Source organism: Vombatus ursinus, unplaced genomic scaffold, assembly GCF_900497805.2.
Source record: "Vombatus ursinus unplaced genomic scaffold, bare-nosed wombat genome assembly UNPS02012319.1, whole genome shotgun sequence".
NCBI lineage: Eukaryota > Metazoa > Chordata > Mammalia > Diprotodontia > Vombatidae > Vombatus > Vombatus ursinus.
In genome coordinates, this window is record NW_020952097.1 from 1277121 (window position 1) to 1298042 (window position 20922).

General features: G+C 48.8%; 2 protein-coding genes across 4 annotated transcripts; one reads left to right on the forward strand and one right to left on the reverse strand.

Annotated features, from left to right (window-relative positions):
- The first annotated feature begins 1854 nt into the window (after nt 1-1854).
- Nucleotides 1855-9636, forward strand: LOC114039884 (testis-specific serine/threonine-protein kinase 5-like). The gene is made up of 8 exons (XM_027857788.1): nt 1855-2058; nt 3892-3999; nt 4298-4500; nt 6234-6289; nt 7014-7146; nt 7997-8112; nt 8490-8663; nt 8883-9636. Exons 1-8 carry the CDS (start codon nt 1855-1857, stop codon nt 9317-9319), a joined length of 1431 nt encoding a protein of 476 aa, XP_027713589.1. The 3' UTR covers nt 9320-9636.
- Nucleotides 6757-16430, reverse strand: HGH1 (HGH1 homolog). 3 transcript variants are annotated; one of them, XR_003568715.1, is made up of 9 exons: nt 16386-16430; nt 15389-15987; nt 14980-15080; nt 14790-14888; nt 14112-14203; nt 13885-14007; nt 11121-11383; nt 7917-8121; nt 6757-7257 (listed from the first exon to the last, which is right to left on the reverse strand). XR_003568715.1 is itself a non-coding variant. In XM_027857790.1 (7 exons), the coding sequence occupies exons 1-7, from the start codon at nt 16422-16424 to the stop codon at nt 11207-11209; spliced, it is 1230 nt and encodes a 409-aa protein (XP_027713591.1). In that variant the 5' UTR covers nt 16425-16430; the 3' UTR covers nt 10220-11206. The 3 variants fall into 3 exon arrangements, 1 of the variants encoding a protein (XP_027713591.1); XR_003568714.1 differs by having other exon boundaries at nt 6757-8121; XM_027857790.1 differs by lacking the exons at nt 6757-7257; nt 7917-8121 and having other exon boundaries at nt 10220-11383.
- Between the last annotated feature and the right edge of the window lie 4492 nt (nt 16431-20922).

Sequence of the window (20922 nt, forward strand, 5' to 3'; positions counted from 1 at the left end):
TACATACTTAAAAAGAAAACAAGCCTTACATAATAGAGATTCACATAATAGTGTTTCATGTACAATTCTCTCCTTTTCTTCTATTATGATTTATGAAAGTCTCATTTTATTGGGTATTCAAGTTAGGAATTTTTTTAAAAAGGAAAAAAGTAATAGTAAAGTGATTCCTGCTATGCCCCGGCCTAATCAAACCACATCTTGAATCTGGTGTTCAGTTCTGGGTAATACATTTGAGGAAGGTCTTTGACACTGAGAGGTGGCAAGGAATATCAGAAAGAGTGCGTCTGGAGTCAGAAGACGTGAGTTCAAATCCAAGCTGCTACGTATGGTACACCCATCCTTGGGCACTCTCTCTGACCATCGACTGCTTTGTCCATAACCAGGATAGGGTTGGACTACGTGACCTCCATGCTCCCTTCCAGCTCTGTACCAGTGATCCTCTGACAAACTGGACTGTGTCCAAGAGTGTGACCAGGATGGTGAGGAAACTGGAAGCTAGTATCAGGAACTAACCCGTTCTCGTGTGTTTCTAACCCTGACCCTAATTCTGAGGAACTGGGTAGGTTTAGCCTACAGAAGGAAACACAGGACTGGGGGGGGTGGGGGTAGGGAGGAGGGAAGGTATATGATAACTGTTTTTCATATGAAAAAGGGAATAGAATTGTACCATCTTCAACACAAAGTCTCTCCTGATCCCTGCAACTGCTAATGCAGTTCTTTCATCCCTCTCTTTTATTTGTTCTCTTCATATTTATTCCACATATAATTTTATGTGCCTTATATACTTATAGATGCCTTGTATTTGTTCTGTATATCAAGAAATAAAAATACATTATCTTAAATATACGCAGAATATATACAAGGAGTAGCAATATATTATTTGGAGTCAGGAAGACCTGAATTTAAATCCCACTTCAAACATTTATTAGCTCAGGGCAAATCACTTAACTTCTCTGTGTCTCAGTTTACTCAACTGTAAAATGAGAGGTTGGACTCTATGGCCTTTAAGGTACCTTCCAGTTCTAAATATATGCTGCATACTTGCTGCCTCTGTGATTAAAATAGAAGTTCCTTGAGGGGAGGGACTGTTTTACTTCTGTCTTTTTATTCCTAGTGCTAGCATTGTGACCGGCACACAGTAGGTGCTTAATAAATGCTTGTTGATTGACTGACTGATTTAATTGATTGGACAAAGAGAGAAGGGGGAAAGCTCCAGAGAGGCTCCATAAAAGGAAAAGCTGCTTGATCATCAGAGCTGTCCAAAAGTGAAATTGCCAGACTCAAAGGGGGATGAGTTCCTCATCTCTGGAGGTCTTCAAGCAGAGGCAGTCAGGGTAACCACTTCTCAGAGATCCCTGTTAAGCAGAAATCCACTGAAGCCCCTTCCACCTCTGAGACTGTGATTCTAGGTTGCTGGGTCACCCCTGAGAGCCAGCGCGGGACAGGGAAGGAAGCACCTCCGGACAATCTCCTCTGGCAGGGGTGAGGTACAGGAGCACACAGGGGAGGGCAGCAGCCTGGAAAGGACAATGCAAGCCCAGGTTCCAGAACTACAAAGTCAGCTTCTATTCTAGAATCCCCCCCATACCGAGTCCAACGCCGCAGGACCACATCCTCCCCAACTAGAGAACTCAGTCCTTGCAAATGCCTAGTCCTTGCCCCTGAGCACAGCGGGGAGCCCGGGGCGGCACCTACCTCTGGGACACCTGTCCCCCCTCACCCCAACCTCCTGCATATGCACTGGCTCGAACCCTGGTCTCTCTGTAGGAGTTTGTGCTGCCCAGCCCCCTGTTTCTCTCCATGACCAGGTGAGCCTGCCCACTGCCCCATCTCCCCTGGACCTCTAGCCCCATCATGAAGAGTAGCACTAAGCGAGATTCAAACCGGCGGGCATTCATGGATCAGGTGCGCGAGTGCTGGGACAACGGCTACCTGCTGTCCTCCAAGAAGATCGGCTCAGGAGCTTTCTCCAAAGTCTACCTGGGCTACGCCACTCATGAGAGAATGCGTCAGAACTACAAGCTGTCCTCTGACCTGCGAGCCAAGCGCCACACTATGGTGGGTGGCTGGGGGACGGGAAGTGTGGGATGACATAGAATGAACGGCCATGGGAGTGGGGAAGAGGGGACAGCACTATTGATAAACCCAGCCCAGGCTTCCATTGGGGCTTGACTCTTCTCACAGAATCTCCAGAACAGGCAGGGAGGGCCATCTCATGGGCCATCTAATTCAAACAGAGCAGGAATACCTCGTGTTGCTTTCTCAACACCATCCAGTGTCCACTTGAAGTACTCCAGAACTAGGGGACCCACTAATTTAAGTGGTCCTTTTTTTCCTTCAGCATGATGGTCTGCTTCTCTGCAATTTTCACCCATTCATTTCTTGTACTTCAGTCCTCCTCAGACCAAGCAGACCCAGTCTGAGCCCTCTTCTGTAGGACAAACCTTCGGACACTTAAAGGCAGCAATCATGTCCCTATGTTCTCGTTGTTCAGTTGTGACTTTTCGTGACTCCATCTGGGGTTTTCTTGGCAAAGATACTGGAGTGGTTTGCCAATTCCTCCTCCAGCTCATTTTACAGATGAGGAAACTGAGGCAAATAGGATTAAGTGACTTGCCCAGGGTCACACAGCTAGTGAGTGTCTTGAGGCCGGATATGAACTCAGGATGATGAGACTTCCTGACTCCAGGCCCAGTGCTCGGTACACTATGGTGTCACCTAGCTGCCCTACCTATATTCTACTCAAGTCCATTTAGCCACTATTTTACTCTGGGCTACCAGGTGCCTAGAAGTGGGCTAACAGATGACAATAATGCAGGACATTTAGACTTGAAAACTAAGGTGTCCTAAGAGAGGGAGGTGAGTCTCACTCTGCTTGCTCAGGTCCCATCTGAGGCAACATGCCTGGTTCTGGAAACCACATTATACAAAGAACACTGCACAAGCTGGAGAATGTTCAGAATTGAGCGACCAACCTGGCAGGGGGACTGGAAACTAAGGAACTATACTTGACTTAGCCTGAAGATGGGAAGGCTTAGGAGGGACATGGTAACTGTCTTAAAACATGGGAAGGGTTTTCTAGATGGAAGAAAGTATTAGAAAGAACAAGTGGTAGCTAGTATTTACATAGCATCGTAAGGTTTGCAAAGCAATTTCTGTATGGTAGATGCTATCATCCCCATTTTACAGATAAGGCAGATGAGGAGTAACTGACTTGCTCAGGGTCACAGAACTAATAAGTTTTTAAGGCTGCATTTGAACTCGGGCCTTCCTGATTCCAGTCCCAGCTCTCTATCCACTGCATCACCTAGCTGCCTAGGAGGAGAAAGGTAGCAGGCTAGAGTGGAAAGAACCCTGGACTTGGGGAGATAAGGACCACATTCGAATTCCACCTTTGTTACTATTTCTGTGTTTCTTTGGGCAACTCTTTCCAACTATCTCTCCAGGCCTCTTGTTTCTTTATCTGTAAAATGAGGGGTTTTGATCTCTTAAGGTTCCTTTTACCTCTAAATCCTATGACCTGGGGGTGTTTAATGTGGGAAAGAGAAGGCTTAGGGGCCATGAGAGCCACCTTCAAATATCTGAAGATTGTCGAGAGGAAAGGGGGTTCTACCTGTCCCAGGCAGCCCCTGAAAGCAAGACTAGGAATAGGATGGAGGGTACAAGGTTTCACAAGGGCAGGTCCTGTCTCTCCCTCTTATCAGTCAGTCAGTCAACAAACATTTATTAAGTACTTACTATGGGCCAGGCACTGCAATATGGACTGAGAACACTAAGAATGCTCTTCCCTGAGAGCTTGCTGATCTCAGGATGGCAGGACAGACCCTGTTCCAAGGTCCTGGGTGGCCTATTCTATACAATTTCCTTCATAGCACCTCCTTCCCCCAACAGGTGGCCATTAAGATAATATCTACAGCTGAAGCCCCCTTAGAGTACTCCCGGAAGTTCCTTCCCCGAGAGATCTACTCACTTAATGCTACCTACAAGCATCTCAATGTGGTGAGCTAGGGATGGGGCACAGGGAGGGGAGGAGGAGGGACTGTGATCCCTTTCACACTGATTTCCCGTCTCCCAGGGGTCCAGCTCTTGGGAAGCCACCACATCCTCACTTCCGCCCCTAAGGGCCCCTTCTCAGACCTGACCAGCCACCTCCTCTCTCCAATCCACCCCAGCTCCTCTAACACTTGGGGTTTGGGCTGGCCCCCCTCCGTCTCTTTGTCTCGCCCAAGTTAAGCCCTGCCTCCTAGAAGTATGCCCAGGGTGGGGCTAAGGAGGATGGATGTCCCCTGGGGAACAGATTCAGCTTTATGAGACGTATCGGAACAGCCAGCGTTCATACCTTGTTCTGGAGCTTGCATCCCGAGGAGACCTGCTGGAGCACATCAATGCCACATCGGATCGGCGCTGCTGCCCTGGGCTGGAGGAGGAGGAGGCCAGAAGGCTCTTCCGACAGCTTGTCAGTGCTGTGGCCCACTGCCACAACGTGGGCATTGTTCATCGGTGAGGGAGCCCCAGAGAGCTGCCCTCAGCTGCTCCCCCACCCCAACACACACTCTGACCCAGGCTCCATGGACCAACCTGGATTCCAGAGTCCCAGACCATGGCTTCCCTCCCTCCAGACCCTCTCCCAGCCCAAGGAGCTTTAGCATCCTGGTCATCTTCAACGCTGACCTCACTCTGCCCCAGAGTCTACCCTCTGCCTTAAGCCCAGATTCTGCCACAGCCCTCAAGTCCACAACGTTTAAGAGCTCACCTATGTGCTCACACTATGCCAGGTGCTAAGAATTTCAAAGATAAAAACAAAATAATCTCTGGTCAAGGATCTTACAGTGTCTTGTGGTGGGGATCCTCCATGTATACAGATAAGTAAATACAAAGGGTTCAGGGAGCACAAACCAACGTAGGAGGGTAGAGGGGAAATCAGGAAAGGCTTCCTGGAGGAGATGATGTCTGAAATGAGCCTTGATGAAGCTAAGGATTCAGAAGGGTGGAGAGCAGGAGGAAGACAGTCAGCTTGTTTGAGTGCATGAAGATGGCTGATGGAATGTTAAGCTCATGGCCTATTTTGGCTGGAACACAGAGCATAAGAAGATGAGGTTTATGAAATAAACGGAAAAGATGAGTTAGAGCAAGATTGTGGAAGGCTTTAAATGGGGGGGGGGATAGGGAAAAGGGAGTCTTGACTTGGAGTCAGGAAGACCTGAGTTCATTGAAATCTGGCCCCAGACACTTACTGTGTGACACTGGGCAAGTCACTTAACCTCAGTTTCCTCATCTGTGAAATGGGGATAATAATAGCACCTGCTTCCCAGTGTTGTTAAGATCAAATGAGATAATTGTAAATCACTTAGCAAAGTACCTAGCACACAGTAAGTGCCTGCTACATGCTGGGCACTTTGCTAACCTCTTAACTCCTCCCAACAATCCTAAGGGCAGCTGCTAAATGGAGGGAAACAGAATGGCCAAAGTGGCCAAAGTGGGTGCGAAGGTAGAGGGCCCCGCCCCCCAAGTTCTCCTCCAGGCCCTGGCTCACCAGCTATGTGCCCTTGAGCATCAGAGCCCTTGGCTTTCCCCAGTTTCACTTTTCCCCTCTGTTTATTCTTTATTCTATAGGCAATAGGGAGTAATAGAAGGTTTGAGGGCAATAGTGTTATGGTTAGAACTGTGCCTCGAGAAGATTACACTGGCAATTTTATATATTGGGGAAGGAGACATTGTTCAAAGAAAGACTGAAGATGAGAGGGGCTAATTGGTAGGGCTAAGTCCCCAGGGGAGATGTCAGAGGACAGACCAGAGCATAGAAGTGGAAAATCTTGATCCCAGATCCTACCCCATTCTTTGCCCCAGCCCTGACACCACTCTGTTGTTGTTTGGTTACATTCAACATTTTGTGATCCTGTTTGGAGTTTTCTTGGCAAAGATACCGGAGTGGTTTGCCATTTTACAGACGAGGAAACTGAGGCAAATAGGACTAAGTGACTCGTTCAGGGTCACACAGCTAGTACATGTCTGAGGCTGGATTTGAACTCAGATATGAGTCTTCCTACCCCAGGTTTGCCACCCTATGCACTATGGCGCCACCTAGCTGCTCAAATACCACTCTATCCTCCATCAGATCTGACACTTGGTCTTAGGCCCAACCCTCCTAATTGACCCTGGCCTCTTGAGTCCCAGCCGGACCCAACTCCCGACCTTACCACGGCCTCCATCTCCCTTCCTCTTTGTCTTGGCAGGGATCTCAAGTGCGAGAACATTCTGCTGGATGATCAAGGGTTTGTGAAGCTGACTGGTAAGAACCTCCTCCTGTCCCAGCCTTTTCAAGACTGAGCCCCCTCCCACCCAGGCTCTTCTATTCCTGCCAGAATCACCTCCCTCTCCCCTTTGGAGACAACTTCTCCCCTCTGGATTCTGTCACAATATAAAGCACAGACTGGTCAAAAGTGGAATGCAACGAAAAGTAACCTCTGGAGGTTACTCACTTCTGGCTGTCTTCAAGCAAAGACTGGATGACCAGTCGTTAGGGAAGGACTTGTCCTTCAGACAGAGGTTGAGCGGAGATGGCTTGGGAGGCCCCATCCAGGCTGAGTTCCAGTGACAGTCTCTCCGACAGAGGTTAAAACTCCTACGTCTCCAAGTAACATTACTGATTGTCATCGAGGTTCACTGAGCTTGACCTTGCCATAGACCTGAGGTTCTTAACTCGGGGCCCATGAACAAGCTTTCTGAAATATTTTGAAAACTACTTCAATATAATTGGTTTCCTTTGTATTTTATTTTATGAATTTAAAAACATATTCGGACAAGGGGTGCCTGGGCCTTAACAAGGCAGCCGAGGACACACAAAGGCAGAGTCTCTGACACAGACAAATGTCGGGGAAGGGCAAGGAAGATTTGTCTCCCCGTGAAGCAACCCCTTTTCAGCCTCTCCTCTGTTCCCAATCCTCATCCCCGAGATGTCCTCATTGTACAGAGTCATCTTCACCAAACCCTCCTCTCTGCCCCTGCCCCCTCAGACTTCGGCTTTGCCAATCGGACCGCAGTGAAGAATTCTCTGCTGAGCACATTCTGTGGCTCTGTGGCCTACACAGCCCCTGAGATCCTCATGAGCAAGAAGTACAATGGTGAACAGGCCGACCTGTGGAGCCTGTGAGTGACAAAGCAGCGGGGGCCCCAGGGCAGGAGAGCCCCAAGATCACAGGCAGCTCCAGGGGAGGAGGGCAAGGAGCCGGCGAGCAAACTTCAAAGCCATAGGGAGCCCTGGGAAATGAACAGGGAGCAGGGAAGCAAGTCTCACCAAAAATAGGACTGTGGGTCCTCGAGGAATCCAGAGTGCAGGAGAATGAGCTCCAGGTGAAAAAATAGTAGCCAACGTAGCAAGGAACTCAGTGGGAACAGGGTAAGGGGCAAGGCCTCTCAACAAAGAACAGAATAACCTCTATGGCTTGAGGTGGGGGTGGGGGCATGGCTGGGGAGTGAGCACCAGGAAGGGGCAAGGAAGTGGCTCTAGTAGGACTGAGGGAGACGGGGTGGGGGGGTTGGGGGAGTGTGAAGAATGAAGTAGAAAGAACCCATTCATAGGACAGCAGACTCAGGACTGGATCTTAGAAGTCATCTGGCCCACTCAGGCACTCTGGGTTCAAATTTTGGCTCCAACCCTAGTGGTGTGACCTTGGGCAAGTGACTGACCTTGTCTGCACCTTGGTAAAATACCTGCAAGACTATGTCACCACAGTGAGGAAAAGCCTTTGTAAATCAGTATGGCCAAAGTGGGTGCGAAGGTAGAGGGCCCCGCCCCCCAAGTTCTCCTCCAGGCCCTGGCTCACCAGCTATGTGCCCTTGAGCATCAGAGCCCTTGGCTTTCCCCAGTTTTACTTTTCCCCTCTGTAATTAGGGGCAATGCTGCTCCAACTACCTACCTCACAGGGTTGTTTCGAGAAAAGCTTTGTAAAAATAGGGGGATTGGGATGATGGTGACGACAGGTCTGTCCTTGTACAGTGGCGTGATCCTCTACGCCATGGTGACAGGGAAGCTGCCCTTCAAGGAGAGACAACCCCATAAAATGCTGCACCTCATGCGTCAGAGTCTGGCCTTCCGGCCCAGCCTGTCCCAAGGTAACCTGGCTTTAATGAATTCAGAGAGAGGGGATTTAGTTTAAATCTGGTCTCGGCCACTCGGTAGTCATGTGACTTGAGGCAAGACGGTCCTCTTTTCCAGACCTGTTTTCCTCCTCAGCAAAGTAAGGGAGCTGAATTAAGAGGAGGCTCTAACGTCCTTTCTACCTCATAAGTCCTTCCCTTCTTGCCCACCCAGGTTGGAGGCAGGGAGCTGGGGGGCAGAAGGAGGTGCACAGGAATGCGTGGACTGGCCACAGTGATGATGGTGGTGTGGGAGGGGAGGCCAGGAAGAGAAAGGGAGCCAATCCTGCCAAAGGCGTGACGTTCCCACCCCAACATTCCACTTTTCCTCTCCCCGGACCTCCCCCACCCAGAGTGCCAGGACCTGATCCAAGGTCTGCTCCAATTGCGGCCAAGAGCCCGGCTGGGCCTACAGCAGGTGGCTTCCCACTGCTGGATGCTGCCTGCATCCCATGCCCTGTTCCACAATGTGCTCAGTGCAATGCCAGGGACTGAGGAGAAATCCCTGAAGAGTGATCTGGCATCAGGTAACTTCTCCCACACCCTCACTTCCTGAGCCCAGAGCTAGAACTCCCCTCTGCCCATAGCAGATGCCCTCTTGCCCTCTAAGCCAGAACCTCCTGAGCTGCCTCTATTCCTCTGGCTCCTCCTCCCAAAAGCCAAATCCTTCTTTCCTAGGTGCCCCCCCTTCCTTAACCTTGACCCTGTCACCCAGGGCAGCCCCTCATTCCCATTCTGTGTTATAGAGGAATTGGAGGGATCTGAACCACAGGACCAGGAAGCAGGAGCCCTGACCCCTGCAACCATAAGGATGCTCGAGGGGCCCTCTGAAGCCAGCCCTGAACAGGCCCCAACAAGCGAGCTGTCAGCAATGGCCCTGATCCGGCCACCCAGTTCCCTCTTCCAGCTGCCATCTCCCCAGCAGGCACAACCTTTGGGTCCAGGTCCGGGTCCTGGCCCTGCATCCCCACCCACTCGCCCTCTATCAATGGGTCGGCCTAGCATACTGGCCAGCCTGAAGCCTAATTTCCACAAGACTGGGAACTTGCCATACTGGGGGGGAATGGGATCCCGGGACCCTACAGGGGGCAGCCTCGCTGGGACCAGTGCCTCCCGACAGATTCTGGCCCTCTACTCCATGTTTGTGTTTCGGAAAACCCCCCTGCACCGCCTGGTCAACTGAGGGAAGGGGTTGGATTGGGTAAGGGGAGTGGGGACAAGGGCCAGATAAAGTATTTATTCTGTCAGAGCTGCTGGAGATGTCTCTGGGGAGGGCTGGTGGGAAGCAGCACATGGCGTTCTGTGTGCCCTGCCCTGGACCAGGAATTGGGGGGACAATGGGAGGGAAAGGAGAGGCAGTCTCCCTCTAACTTAGGAAAGGCTCTAATCAGACATAGGCCCAGCTCACATGCAATCTCCTCAGAAAATCAGAGTAGTAGGAATGAACACCAAAGCCTGCCTAGATGGACCTCCCCAAACCACAACAGCCCTCCCTCCCATGAAGCCTTCCACAAAGTTCTCAGAAGTGATATTCTCCTGTTAATTCTAATAGCACATCATTTTGTAGGCACTTGAGAGAAAAGTAGTGAGCACCAAGAACTAGCATGGGTTCATCCAGAAAAGGTTGTATAGGACTAACCTCATTTCCATTTTCAATAGGATTACTGGACTGGTAAGTCAGGGAAAGGTAAGGACATAGTACAGGGATCCCAAAAAATCTTCATGCAGTTTTAAGCTACTAAAGTTGTACTAAGTTTAAAACTGCATGAAAACTTCTGAGACCCCCCAAATTATGCCTGGATTCCAGGAAAACACTTTACAAAGTCTTTTGCATTATTTTCATGGACAAACCTGAGATGGGCAATAGCATAGCTAGGAGATTCAAACCAGTAGAACAACCAGACCAAGAGCAGTGACTAATGGGATCGTGGTCACTGTGGGAAAGCTCATGTTCTCGGTCTCATGCTGTTCTACATTTTTAACCAATCATCTAGATGAAGCCATAGAAGCAATGTCGATCCGACTTAGAGATGATGATGATGATGATGATGTGGCTGAGAGGGATTTGAAAAGGTTGGAAGAATGAACTGAATCAACAGGACGTTTAATAGGAATAAATGTAAACTCCTAGTCTTGGGCTCAAAAAAATCAACCACACAGAGGAGGAAGGGAGGGATGAGGGAGGAGGAAGAGGCATGGATTTAAGCCAACAATGTATGTAAAGATTTGGGAATATGAATCAATAGTGTGACATGGAATGCTGTATTGATAAAGGCCCAGTGTCCAGGACCAGGGAGGTGCTGGCCCTATTGGCTACTCTTCTACTTTGACCACCTTTGGTGTTCAGATTTGAGCACTACGTTTTACAAAGGACATTAACGAACTGAGACCCTTGAAGAGGAGGTCTGCCAGGACAGCTAAAGGTCTGGAGACCATGACGTAGGAACTGGTGAAAGAAACCAGGTGGGGAGGAGGGAGACAACAGCAGCAACGATGACATTAGAACTGTCAATATTCAAAGAGGTGTCACAAAAATGCCTTGCTCTGCTTGGCCCCAGAATGAGGGGCAACGTTGGCACAGTGAGAAGGTACAGAGAGGCAAACTCCAGCTTCTGGTAAGGAAAAACTTTCTGACTCAAAGAGCTCTCCAAAAGAATGGGAAGCCTCTGAGGCAGGCCTAGCCAATGGTCGTGTGCCTGAAGGTGCACTATGACAGCTTCATTCCAGGGGACTGAATTTTTAACCACCCAGCCAGGACACCTCAAACTGTAAGCACCCCAGGAGTGTTCACAGTTCATTCCTAACACCTGGCTTGGGGCAGGAGTTACTTTACCAGATTCTCATCAAGATGAAGTGGGGAGGCAGAGGCAGTAGGGAGAGTCTGATGGAATCCAGGCTTTGCCCATCCAAGAAAAGAAAGACTGAAGTGAAAGAAGGCTGGTTTATCGAGCACAGCAGCCTAGCAGCCTGGACACCAAGCTCACCTGTGTCTACCAGTCACAAGATCCCTGTGATCAAGGGACAAGGGGGGATGGGGAGGGTCCAGGGCCCCTAGTCTGGGCAGAAGACATCAGCTAGGTCCCAAGCCATCCAGCCTGCTAGGGCTCTGCACTGCCTCTTCTCGCTCCTGCTGAAGCTGCTGCTGCTCTTGCTGGTCCAGTTGCTGCAACCTCTGCTCTACATCTGGGGGAACACTCACTTCTAGCAGGTTCTCCATGCCTGCCTCTGGCTCATCCCCAATCAGCACCTGCCCAGGCACAGGAAAAAGGGATCTCATGGGTTCAGGACTAAGTGCTTTAGAAATTCATGTTATTCAAACTCAGCTGGGCCCACACTGTAACAAGGCAGCACTTTTATTCCTCCCTCACTGATTCCCTATCTCCCCACAGAATTTGTTCCAAACCTTCTTTTTCCTCTTCAAGCTTCCCACAAGTCCCCTTTCTCCCCTTTCAGCTGCAGACCTCGCCTCTTACTTTACTGAGAAAATCTGAGACCATTTCACGTAAGCTCCCTTTTCTCCCCTTCTCTTCATCTCAAAAGCAATTGACATCCTTCCCCATTCTACTTTCCACTCCCCAAGTCTCTGACAATGAAGGGGCTCGTCTCCTTGCCAAGACCAACTCCTCTACCACAACTATGCCCACAGGCCCATTTCCATTGCCGCCCGTATTCTTCAGCAGATCTCTCTCTCAACCTCTCCCTATCTCCTGGCTCCTTCCCTACTGCCTTCAAACATGCCCAATTCTTTCCCCCTTCAAAAAAAATAAACCTTCACTGGACCCTACCATCCCCTCAGACTACTGTCATGTCTCTCCTCCCTTTGTCAACCAAATTCCTAGAAAAAGCTGTCTACACTTGCTGCTCCTGCTCTCATTTCACTCCTCAACTCTTTGCAATCTGGCTTCCGAACTCTCCACTCAACTGACACTGCTCTCTTTAAAGTGACCAACAACCTCGTAACTGGCAAATCTGATGATCTCTTCTCATTCCTCAACCTTCTTGACCTCTGCTGCATCTGACACACTCTGCCCTCTCCTCCTGGACACTCGCCTTTCTGGGTTTTCATGACATTACTCTCCTGTCTGACCTCTTCTTCTCAGTCTCCTTTGGGGGCTCATCCTACATATCATGCCCCCTAACTGTGAACATTCCCTAAGGTCCTCTTCTCTATACTCTCCCCCTTGGGAACTTCATGAATTCCCAAAAACTTAATCATCTCCACGAAAGTGACTCACAGATCTACAAATCCAGCGTCTGTATTTCCATATCCTCGTCTCTCCCCTGAATTTCATTCCGCATGGCCAACTGGACATTTCAAAATGGATGTCCCAGAAACACATCCAAAACTGAACTCATCTTTCCTTCCAAACCTTCCCCGCTTTCAGACTTCACTATTTCTATGTTTTGTTTTGTTTTTGTTTTGTTTTGTTGTTAAGGCAATTGGGGTTAAGTGACTTGCCCAGGGTCACACAGCAATAAGTGTCAAGTGTTGGTCTGAGGCTGGATTTGAACTCAGGTCCTCCTGACTTCAGGGCCGGTGCTCTATCCACTGTGCCACCTAGCTGCCCCTCACTATTTCTATAAAAGGCACCACCACCCAGTCTCCAAGGTTAACCTCTTTGACACCTCATTATTCTTCACCTCGTATACTGAATGAGATGCCAAAATTCTGCCATTTCTACCTTTACATTGCTTTGCATCATTCCCCCTTTCTCCCCTCACAAAGCTATCACCTACATTCAGACTCCCATCACTTCTCCCTGATTACTGCAACAAGCTCCTAATTAGTCTCCCAGTCTCAAATCTCCACCACTCCAGTCTATCCTGCAAGTAGCTGCCAAAGTAGTTTTCTTTAAGTACTTAAGACCACATCACTCCTCTGCTCAATAAACTCCAGTGGCTCCCTATTACCTCTAGGACCTCTGTATAGCTTTTAAAACTCTTCACAACCTAGTCCCAATCCATCTTTCTAGTCTTATTGGAGATTCCCTCTCATACTCTTTGACCTCATCTTTTCCCTTCTCCTCCATTTCATCTCCCAATGTACTTTTGCACTAGCTGTCTCCCCCACAATTGGAAACAACTCCTTTCTCAACTTTGCCTCAAAGAACCTTCCCTCCCAAAGAACCCTCAAATCAAAGCTTAAGCACTTCCTTCTGCATGAAGCCTTTTTTGATTCCCACAACTACGAGTGCCATACTTCCAAAATCATCTTACATTTAACTTTGCACATATGTGTATTTATTCATTTTATATTTATTACATATGTATTTGTATGTGTCCTTGTTGTCTTTCCCATTGGACTATAAGATCCTCACAAGTAAGGACTGTTTCATTTTAGTCACTGAACACATAGAGCCCAGCACAATGCCTGGCATATAGTAGGGGCCTAACAGATGCTTATTGACTGATTGCACAACATATGGTCCACACATTGCTTATGGCCCATGCACCACTTGTGGCCCACCAGAGGATTTTGGGCAGCCCTCAAAAAATGTAGAAGATGTAAAAGAGGTCTTCACAACATGCCACCCACACAAGCAGCCCACGGGAAGTATGTCGTGCAGGCTTGCTCTAAGGGGTTCAGACCTGATTAAAGAACTTGGAAGGGAGAAAGCATTAGCCATGGGGTAGAACACTCAAACCGTACTGACTTGAGGGCAGGGAGTAAAGGGAAGGTAGGGAAACACACAAAAGCCTGAAGAGATGAAGATGAGCTCTTAGACCATCTCTGTCCCTCCCACTTACCTGAATGAGTTTCTCACAGGCCAGCCGGACGTTAGGGTCACGTTCCCAGCTATGCAGCTCCCTAAGCACCAGGTAAGCCCCTTGATCCTTCACCAGCTGCCGTCCAGGAGCAGTGGCTGTGAGCTATAGGGAGGCAGGGAAGGTTAGGGGAACCAGTCTTACCAGGCAGGGGAAGGGGGAAGGATTCAGGCAGATCCCTGGGGCCCCTATGACTTGCCCCCACTCACCAGCATAATGGTCTCAATGAGCATCCTTCGAATATCAGGATCTGGCTCACGCTCCTTGTCTGGGGGCAGGTACTGCAGGTCTACTGGCAATCCTGGGGAGGCCATGGATCTGACTTTCTGGATGTACCCCAAGTCTCCCATGTCAGGGACACAAGAGGCCTGGCCAATAGCCAGGACACCAAGATTCCAGTCCAGCCTCTGACCCTGGCTCACTTAAGGACCTAGGGCAAGTCCCTTACCCTCTCTGGGTCTTAGTTTCCCTCTTTTTTCTGGGGGGGAACGACACCACAATAATAAGCATTTATTGAGTAGTAAATATGTACCAGGCACTATGCTAAGCACTTTACAAATATTTCATTTGATTGTCATAACAACCCTATGAGGTAGGTGCTGTTCTTATCTCCATTTTACAGATGAGGAAACTGAGGCAAACAGGGGTAAGTGACTCCCCATGGTCACTCAACTAGTAAGTGTCTAAGGCTGGATTTGAACTCAGGTCTTCCCTACTCCAGGCCCACAGTTACATCTATTGCACCACCCAGCTGCTCCAAACCTCTTTGGGGATACTCAATGTGGTTAAGGACTCCTAGTTCTAACACTGCAGGATCCTCAGGGCTCTAACAAAGTCCCCAGAAACACCCCCTCCCCATCCCCACTGCCACCACCAGCCCTGCTCACGATCCATCTCGTCTTCCGAGAACTCCTCTGGGCCAGCCAGTGGCATCAGCAGGAAGGTAAGCAGCTCTACTTGGGGACCCAGGAGCCACTCATGGGAACCTAGAGGAATGGGGATCCTATGAGGCACCCTGATCCCCCCTTTCCCCTCTTTCTCCTCCCTTGATTCCCTTTAAACCTCTGAGCTACTCACGGTGCTCAAAGCAGCAGTTCCTCAGCATGCCTACCACCCCCATCCTTCGAACAGCAGAGTCTGGGCAGTGGATGAGGGGCAGGAGATGCTGGATCAGACACCTAGGAAGACAGAGGATGGCCCCCCCAGGACAAGGATGCATTCACCTCCTTTTCCAGTAATTTACATTCCCCACCTCCCAACACATCCACACAATTCACAAACAAATTTAGTTAACAACTATTATAAGCACAGCTATGCTGGGGGGGTGGGGGTAGGGAGGCAGCAATAGGAGTCTAAATTAACAGCTGCAGACCTTCCCTCACCTCTTCACCGGAATGCTTTCCCAGCGCGCCCACAGGGGCCCCACCTCCTCCCTAACCCTCTCCAGGGATTCAAACTTCCAGCTTTCCTCCTCCTCTTCCCCCACCTGTTCGGATCCAGCAAGAAGGCCCGTGCTCCTGGTAGTTGGCTGAGGTTGGAGAGCACTGATGCCAGGTAGTGGAGTGGGGCATGGGGGTTATAGTCTGGGGTGGTCAAGGCAGTCACAAGGCGGGCCAGGCTGGGTTCCTGATTTGCCTCGTCGTTGGTGGACTCCAAGCTACTCTCCGCCAACAGCTCCCTGGCGGGCCCTGACTCCCGGCTCAGGTTGGCCAGCGCAGCGGCTGCCTCTCCAGCCCAGGGCCAGTTTGGGGCTAGTGCCCGGGCCAGTAGCTGGACTGGCAGCCCAGGCAGTGCAGCCAGCAGAGAGCCGTGGATACTGGGTTCTGCACACAGGTTCACCAGTGCCCGCCAGGCATCTCCCACCGCCCCTGCCGCTGTCCCAGGAGGGGCCTCTAAGAGTTTTGCTAATGCCTGCAGCAGCCCTTTCTGTGCTGTCAGCAGTGACCGGCCAGGTTCGGACCCCGTCAGTCCCAGCACATAGCGGGCTGCCTTTGCCTGGATGTCTGGCGGGGTCCCTTGGTTCAGAAAGGTCACGAACTCCTGCGCCACATCCTCCGCCTCCAGATGGGACTCCATGGGGCTCACCTGGACGGGACGGGGCGGGGCGGGGGAAAGGCGGGGTTGGGGGACACATACACGTGACTGAGACCGACTTTCATACACGTTACCTCCTCCAACAAGCTCACGGCAGCTGGAGGAGACCTTGGGTACCAGCTCCCCTAGCCCCCGAGAACCCCTCGTCCTCCATTAGGAAGCCGGAGGATGGATCGATCATCTAACCCTCTTTCCTGTACCCCACGCCCGCCCTCCCTGGGAAGCTCTCAGCAGAGTCCCTTCCCGGGCTGCGCCCTCTCCTCCCCTAAAGCGCCAGACAGAACGAGACCTGCTCCTGCTCGTCCCAGGACCCAGGAGGCCGAGTCTAGCTAGGGTGGACAGAGACCAAGAGACCACAGGGTCGCCCCCCAGCAAGCCCCGAGCTTTACCTCCAAGAAGCCGCCGCAGCTACTGCCACCTGGCCACATGCGCCCATGCACAGCCAATGGGAAGTAGCCGCGCCTGGGGGAAGGGGCGGGGCAAGATGAAACCTCTGACCAATCAGCATCGCCCACTGGGGCCGAGGAACGTGAGGAGCATTGTGGGGGGTGTAGTTTCTGGAGAGGAAGCAAGAGCGTGGTGAAACATTATCAGGGAGCTGGAGCTTGCTCTCAGAAAGCTCCCGGCTCCAATTGGGTCAGTAGGCTGGTGGATCTGGGAGGATTTCTGAATGGGAGACAACATCTTATCCGTTCTAAGGACTTCCAGTGACACATATGGTCATATGGACATATATTCTTTGACCCTCATTTTGTAGTTGAAGAAACTGAGGCGGAGAGAGGTGGATTTGCCCGGGGTCACCCAGCTAGTAAATGTCTAAGGCAGGCTTTGAACTCTGGTCTTCGTGACTCCTCCAGCATTCTAGACGTTAAGCCACTTTGCTGCCTCGTGTACAACTAGATTGTAATGCTATTGCAGAGGATCTGTGGTTTCATCCTTATGTGTGTTACCTCCCTCCTCATCTTGGGTAATTGTTGTCCTTGTTAGGGAGAGCATCATAGATTCAGAGCTGGAAGGGGCCACCTCCATCACCTGCCTAATGTTCTGGAGGCCTTCCTTGAACTCCGGATGCTTTGTGGTTACCCAATCTGTCATTGCTTATTTTCCCTCTGGCTACCCGTCATTGCAAGTGATGATACCCTTTTTATGCCAACTCTTGCAGGAAAGTCACCTGTGATAATGTGCTGCAGCCTAGATGTAACCTACTGTACACCTCTACATTACTTCTGGATCTCCGGTAGTTTTGATTCTTCTTCTATTTCATGATTCACTATTCACTATTGACTCCTATTCAATGATTCATGATTGTATATACATCACTGGGAGAATATTGATGGTGTTTGTGTGTTTTTTTTTAAAATGATGTGTTTGGGCAGCAGAGAGCAACTTGAGACAATTACAATCTTGTAGTTTCACAAATATTATCTAGCCTACTTTACCTCTATTCAATTTAGAACCTGGTTAATTGTCCGTCTTCAATGTCTATCCAAGATATATGTACCAATCATTTAACTTAATGAGTTGCTGAACTGATTGCTTGGCACAAATATGGGGCAATATGCACTGTTCATAGGATCAGAGATTTAGATAGAATTGGAAGGGTCTTAAGGGGTCATCCTGTCCAGATGAGAAAATTTGAAGCCTACAGAAATTAAGTGACTTGCCCAAGATCACACAGGAACTAAGTAATAAAGGAAGAAGCAAACAAAGAAACAAACAAGCATTTATTAAGTACCTACAGTGTACCAGGAGCTTTACAAATATGATCTCATCTGATCCTCACAACAATCCTGGGAGGTAGGTGCTATTATTATCCCCATTTTACAGTTGAGGAAACTGAGGCAGACAAAGGTTAAGTGACTTGCCCAGGGTCACATAGCTAGTAAGTGTCTGAGGCTGGATTTGAACCCAGGTCTTTCTGACTCCAGGCTCAGAGCCACCTAGCTGCCAGGATTTGAGTCTTCTGACTCCAAATCTAGCACTCATTCTATGATACCATACTACAACATGGTTTTCATCTGGCTTTCCCTGTGCAGATTATTAGACTGACTCTCTTAAGTGGCTCTGGATCTCACTGAAGAAGACCCATTATATAGTGTTTTCAGGATTGACAGCTACTGATGCAAAACCATCCACAAATAGGGGCATCTGGTGGCCTTCACCATATTAATGACAGTAACAAAAACAACAATAACAATCTCATGTCTATTGTGCTTAGTGGTTTGAAAAGAGTATCCTCAACACAGCCCAACAAGATAGCTATTGCAAGTGTAATATGAAGTGGGGGAGGGGCTGGGTTGAGAGTGAGTCAACAGCAGCCCTTCCTCAACTGATCTTGTTAGAGCACACTCCACTTAATGCTGAGTCTATACCAGGGATGGGGGACCTGTGGCCTTGGGACCACATGTGGCCTTCTAAGTCCTTGGATGCAGCCTTTTGACTAAGTCCAAGTTTTACAGAACAAATCCTTTTATTAAGGGGATTTGTTCTGTGAGGTTTGGATTCAGTTACAGGGCTGCACTTGAGAACCTAGAGGGCCACATGTGGCCTTGAGGCTACAGGTTCCCCACCCCTGCCCCAGGTGGACTCCTGATCCTTCCCCAGCCCTAAGACAGCAGTGGGAGTTGAAGGGTGGGGTGGAAGGAGGTGAAAGAAGCAGTAGGCTGAATCAAGTAAAAGGAGGAGACAACATCTTCTAGGTCATGTGAGTAACAAAATGGAAACCTAGAAATTTTCTAAGATCCCCATGACCTCTCAAACCTCTCCAAAACAGAAATTATGTGCCAAAGATAAAGCAACAATAGCTGTCTCAGTAGTCTAGGACAAGCAGAATCCAAAAGAAGGTTAAAAAACCGCCATGAACTGATACTTGCCAATACTGAGCTCATTCAGCACCCCTCCCTAACACCCCACAATACCAGCATCTAGGCTGCACTAGTAGACCCAAGGATCTACTGCCACATCTCCATTCCCGCTTCCATCTTCCAGTGCTATGGAAACCCCAGCTCCAGCTTGTGGAAGTTCTCCTGGGCTAAGACAGACAAAAAGGGATCATAACCCTATAGCACCAGTGCTGCAAAGCTCTGAACTGCCAGTACTGTATCAGAGAACTAAGGAATGGAGGAAACAGAATAGTTTGTGGGGTGGGTGGGATGGGGGATGAGAGTGGTGTAGCACTCCACTAAGCCTGAGGGAAAGATCACAGTCCTCATCTGGGAACAGTTTTGACCACCCAAAAGTCACTTGGGGCAGAGACCCAGGCTCGTGAACTGTGTATTGCCCAGTGCAGGAAGAGGCTGAGATGGTTTGAGATCATCTCCCAAGGAAACTACCATCAGAGGGGACAGAGTTGAAAAGTGAGTGATAGGGAAAATGAGAGAGAGAAGAAGACTAAAATTACCAAAGATCTTAGGAAGAAGAAAACTCAGAGTTTTTAACACAAGCAGATAAGTCAATAGGAAAAACATTAATAATAGGAAGAAATATGGCCTCTAGATATAGTAAACAAGTTCATATCTATGAATAAATATTGCAAAAGAGAGGGAAATTGTGATCCAACACTCGACTAGAGAGAAGACCCTGTGGAATGTGAAGAAAACATGGAACTACAACACACTATGCCTGAGTGTTTCAAAAGAGAAATAAGAATTAGGAGGGCAAAATTTATGGCCTGCACAGCAAAACTAATGGGCAGAATGGAAAAATTGGAACCTGCAATTACAAGTCTCATCAAAAGAAAGACAAGAGAGAACAAGAGATTGGGAATGCAAATATATAGAAGTGAAGGACAATCCAGAAGGAGAGAAATAAAAAGGAATAATATTTTAAAAAATGCTCACTATGCAAGTAAAATATACTGATCAAGAAAACAGAATGTGGGGGCAGCTAGGTGGCACAGTGGATAGAGCATCAGCCTTGGAGTCAGGAGGACCTGAGTTCAAATCCGGCCTCAGACACATAACACTTACTAGCTGTGTGATTCTGGGCAAGTCACGTAACCTCATTGCCTAGCCAAAACAAAAACAAAAACAAAAACAAAAACCAGAATGTGTAGAAACAACCTAAGAATCATATGTCTCCCCGAAGAACACAAAAAACCCTAACACCAGAATGCAGGAAATAGTAGAACTCCCCAGAAGGGAACTTCCAAACATAGAATATGAAATGCAAATTAAAAGAATTCACAGATCACCTCCAGAAAGAAAAAGAACTAAGACTGCAAATTCCAAGATATAGTAGTTAAATTTAACAATTTTATTCAGAAACAAGTCCACAAGTGATCAGGTGAAAGACCTTCAAATACAAAGGAAAGGAAAGTCTAATAATGCAATTGTTATGTACTACTAGAAGATACAGGAGGGAATGGAATATGTTCAGAAGAGAAATGGAGCTCAGGATGCAGCCCAGTTTGACCTACCCTGCAAATCTGAGCTTAACCGTACATTAAAAAAGATGGATGTTTGAAAATAAAGAGAAGTTTGAAACATTTTTAGAAAGAGACCCAGAACTCAAGAGATCATTTGCTTCTCAAACATCCCAAACAACAGAAACACAGGAAGGAATGAATACAGCAGCCAAGGACAGCAACAGTAACAGAGTGACAGCAGAGAAACTAGTAAGAAATTGCTTTCTAAATGTACAGGACACAAGAGTGAAGGTGTAACTCTAACAGAGATCACAGTGAAGAAGCAAGCATGGGGCAGTATAGACAGAATCTGGCAACACTGTACCTACAGGTGAATCAATGTGTTTGTGTGTGAGACTACATTACAACATGGGAGGAATATGAAAGGGGATGGAAGAAGAACAGGGGAATAGAAAGGAATGTGTGATGTACTAGGATCAAATTAAGGGCTATCAATGAGAGGAAAGTGACCCCTGTGGCCTCAGAAAGAGAAGGACCTATAAGGGAGTGAGTGAGGAGGA

What these genes read in the sequence shown, in the direction of transcription:
- LOC114039884 (XM_027857788.1), top strand. Translation starts at nt 1,855, where the DNA reads ATGAAGAGTAGCACTAAGCGAGATTCAAACCGGCGGGCATTCATGGAT. An exon ending in GAGCCAAGCGCCACACTATG is followed by an intron (nt 2,059 to 3,891) that starts GTGGGTGGCTGG and finishes TTCCCCCAACAG; the next exon opens with GTGGCCATTAAGATAATATC. An exon ending in CAGGCCGACCTGTGGAGCCT is followed by an intron (nt 7,147 to 7,996) that starts GTGAGTGACAAA and finishes GTCCTTGTACAG; the next exon opens with TGGCGTGATCCTCTACGCCA.
- HGH1 (XM_027857790.1), bottom strand. Translation starts at nt 16,424, where the DNA reads ATGTGGCCAGGTGGCAGTAGCTGCGGCGGCTTCTTGGAG. An exon ending in GCTGCGGCGGCTTCTTGGAG is followed by an intron (nt 15,988 to 16,385) that starts GTAAAGCTCGGG and finishes CGTCCCGTCCAG; the next exon opens with GTGAGCCCCATGGAGTCCCA. An exon ending in TTCTTGCTGGATCCGAACAG is followed by an intron (nt 15,081 to 15,388) that starts GTGGGGGAAGAG and finishes CTGTCTTCCTAG; the next exon opens with GTGTCTGATCCAGCATCTCC.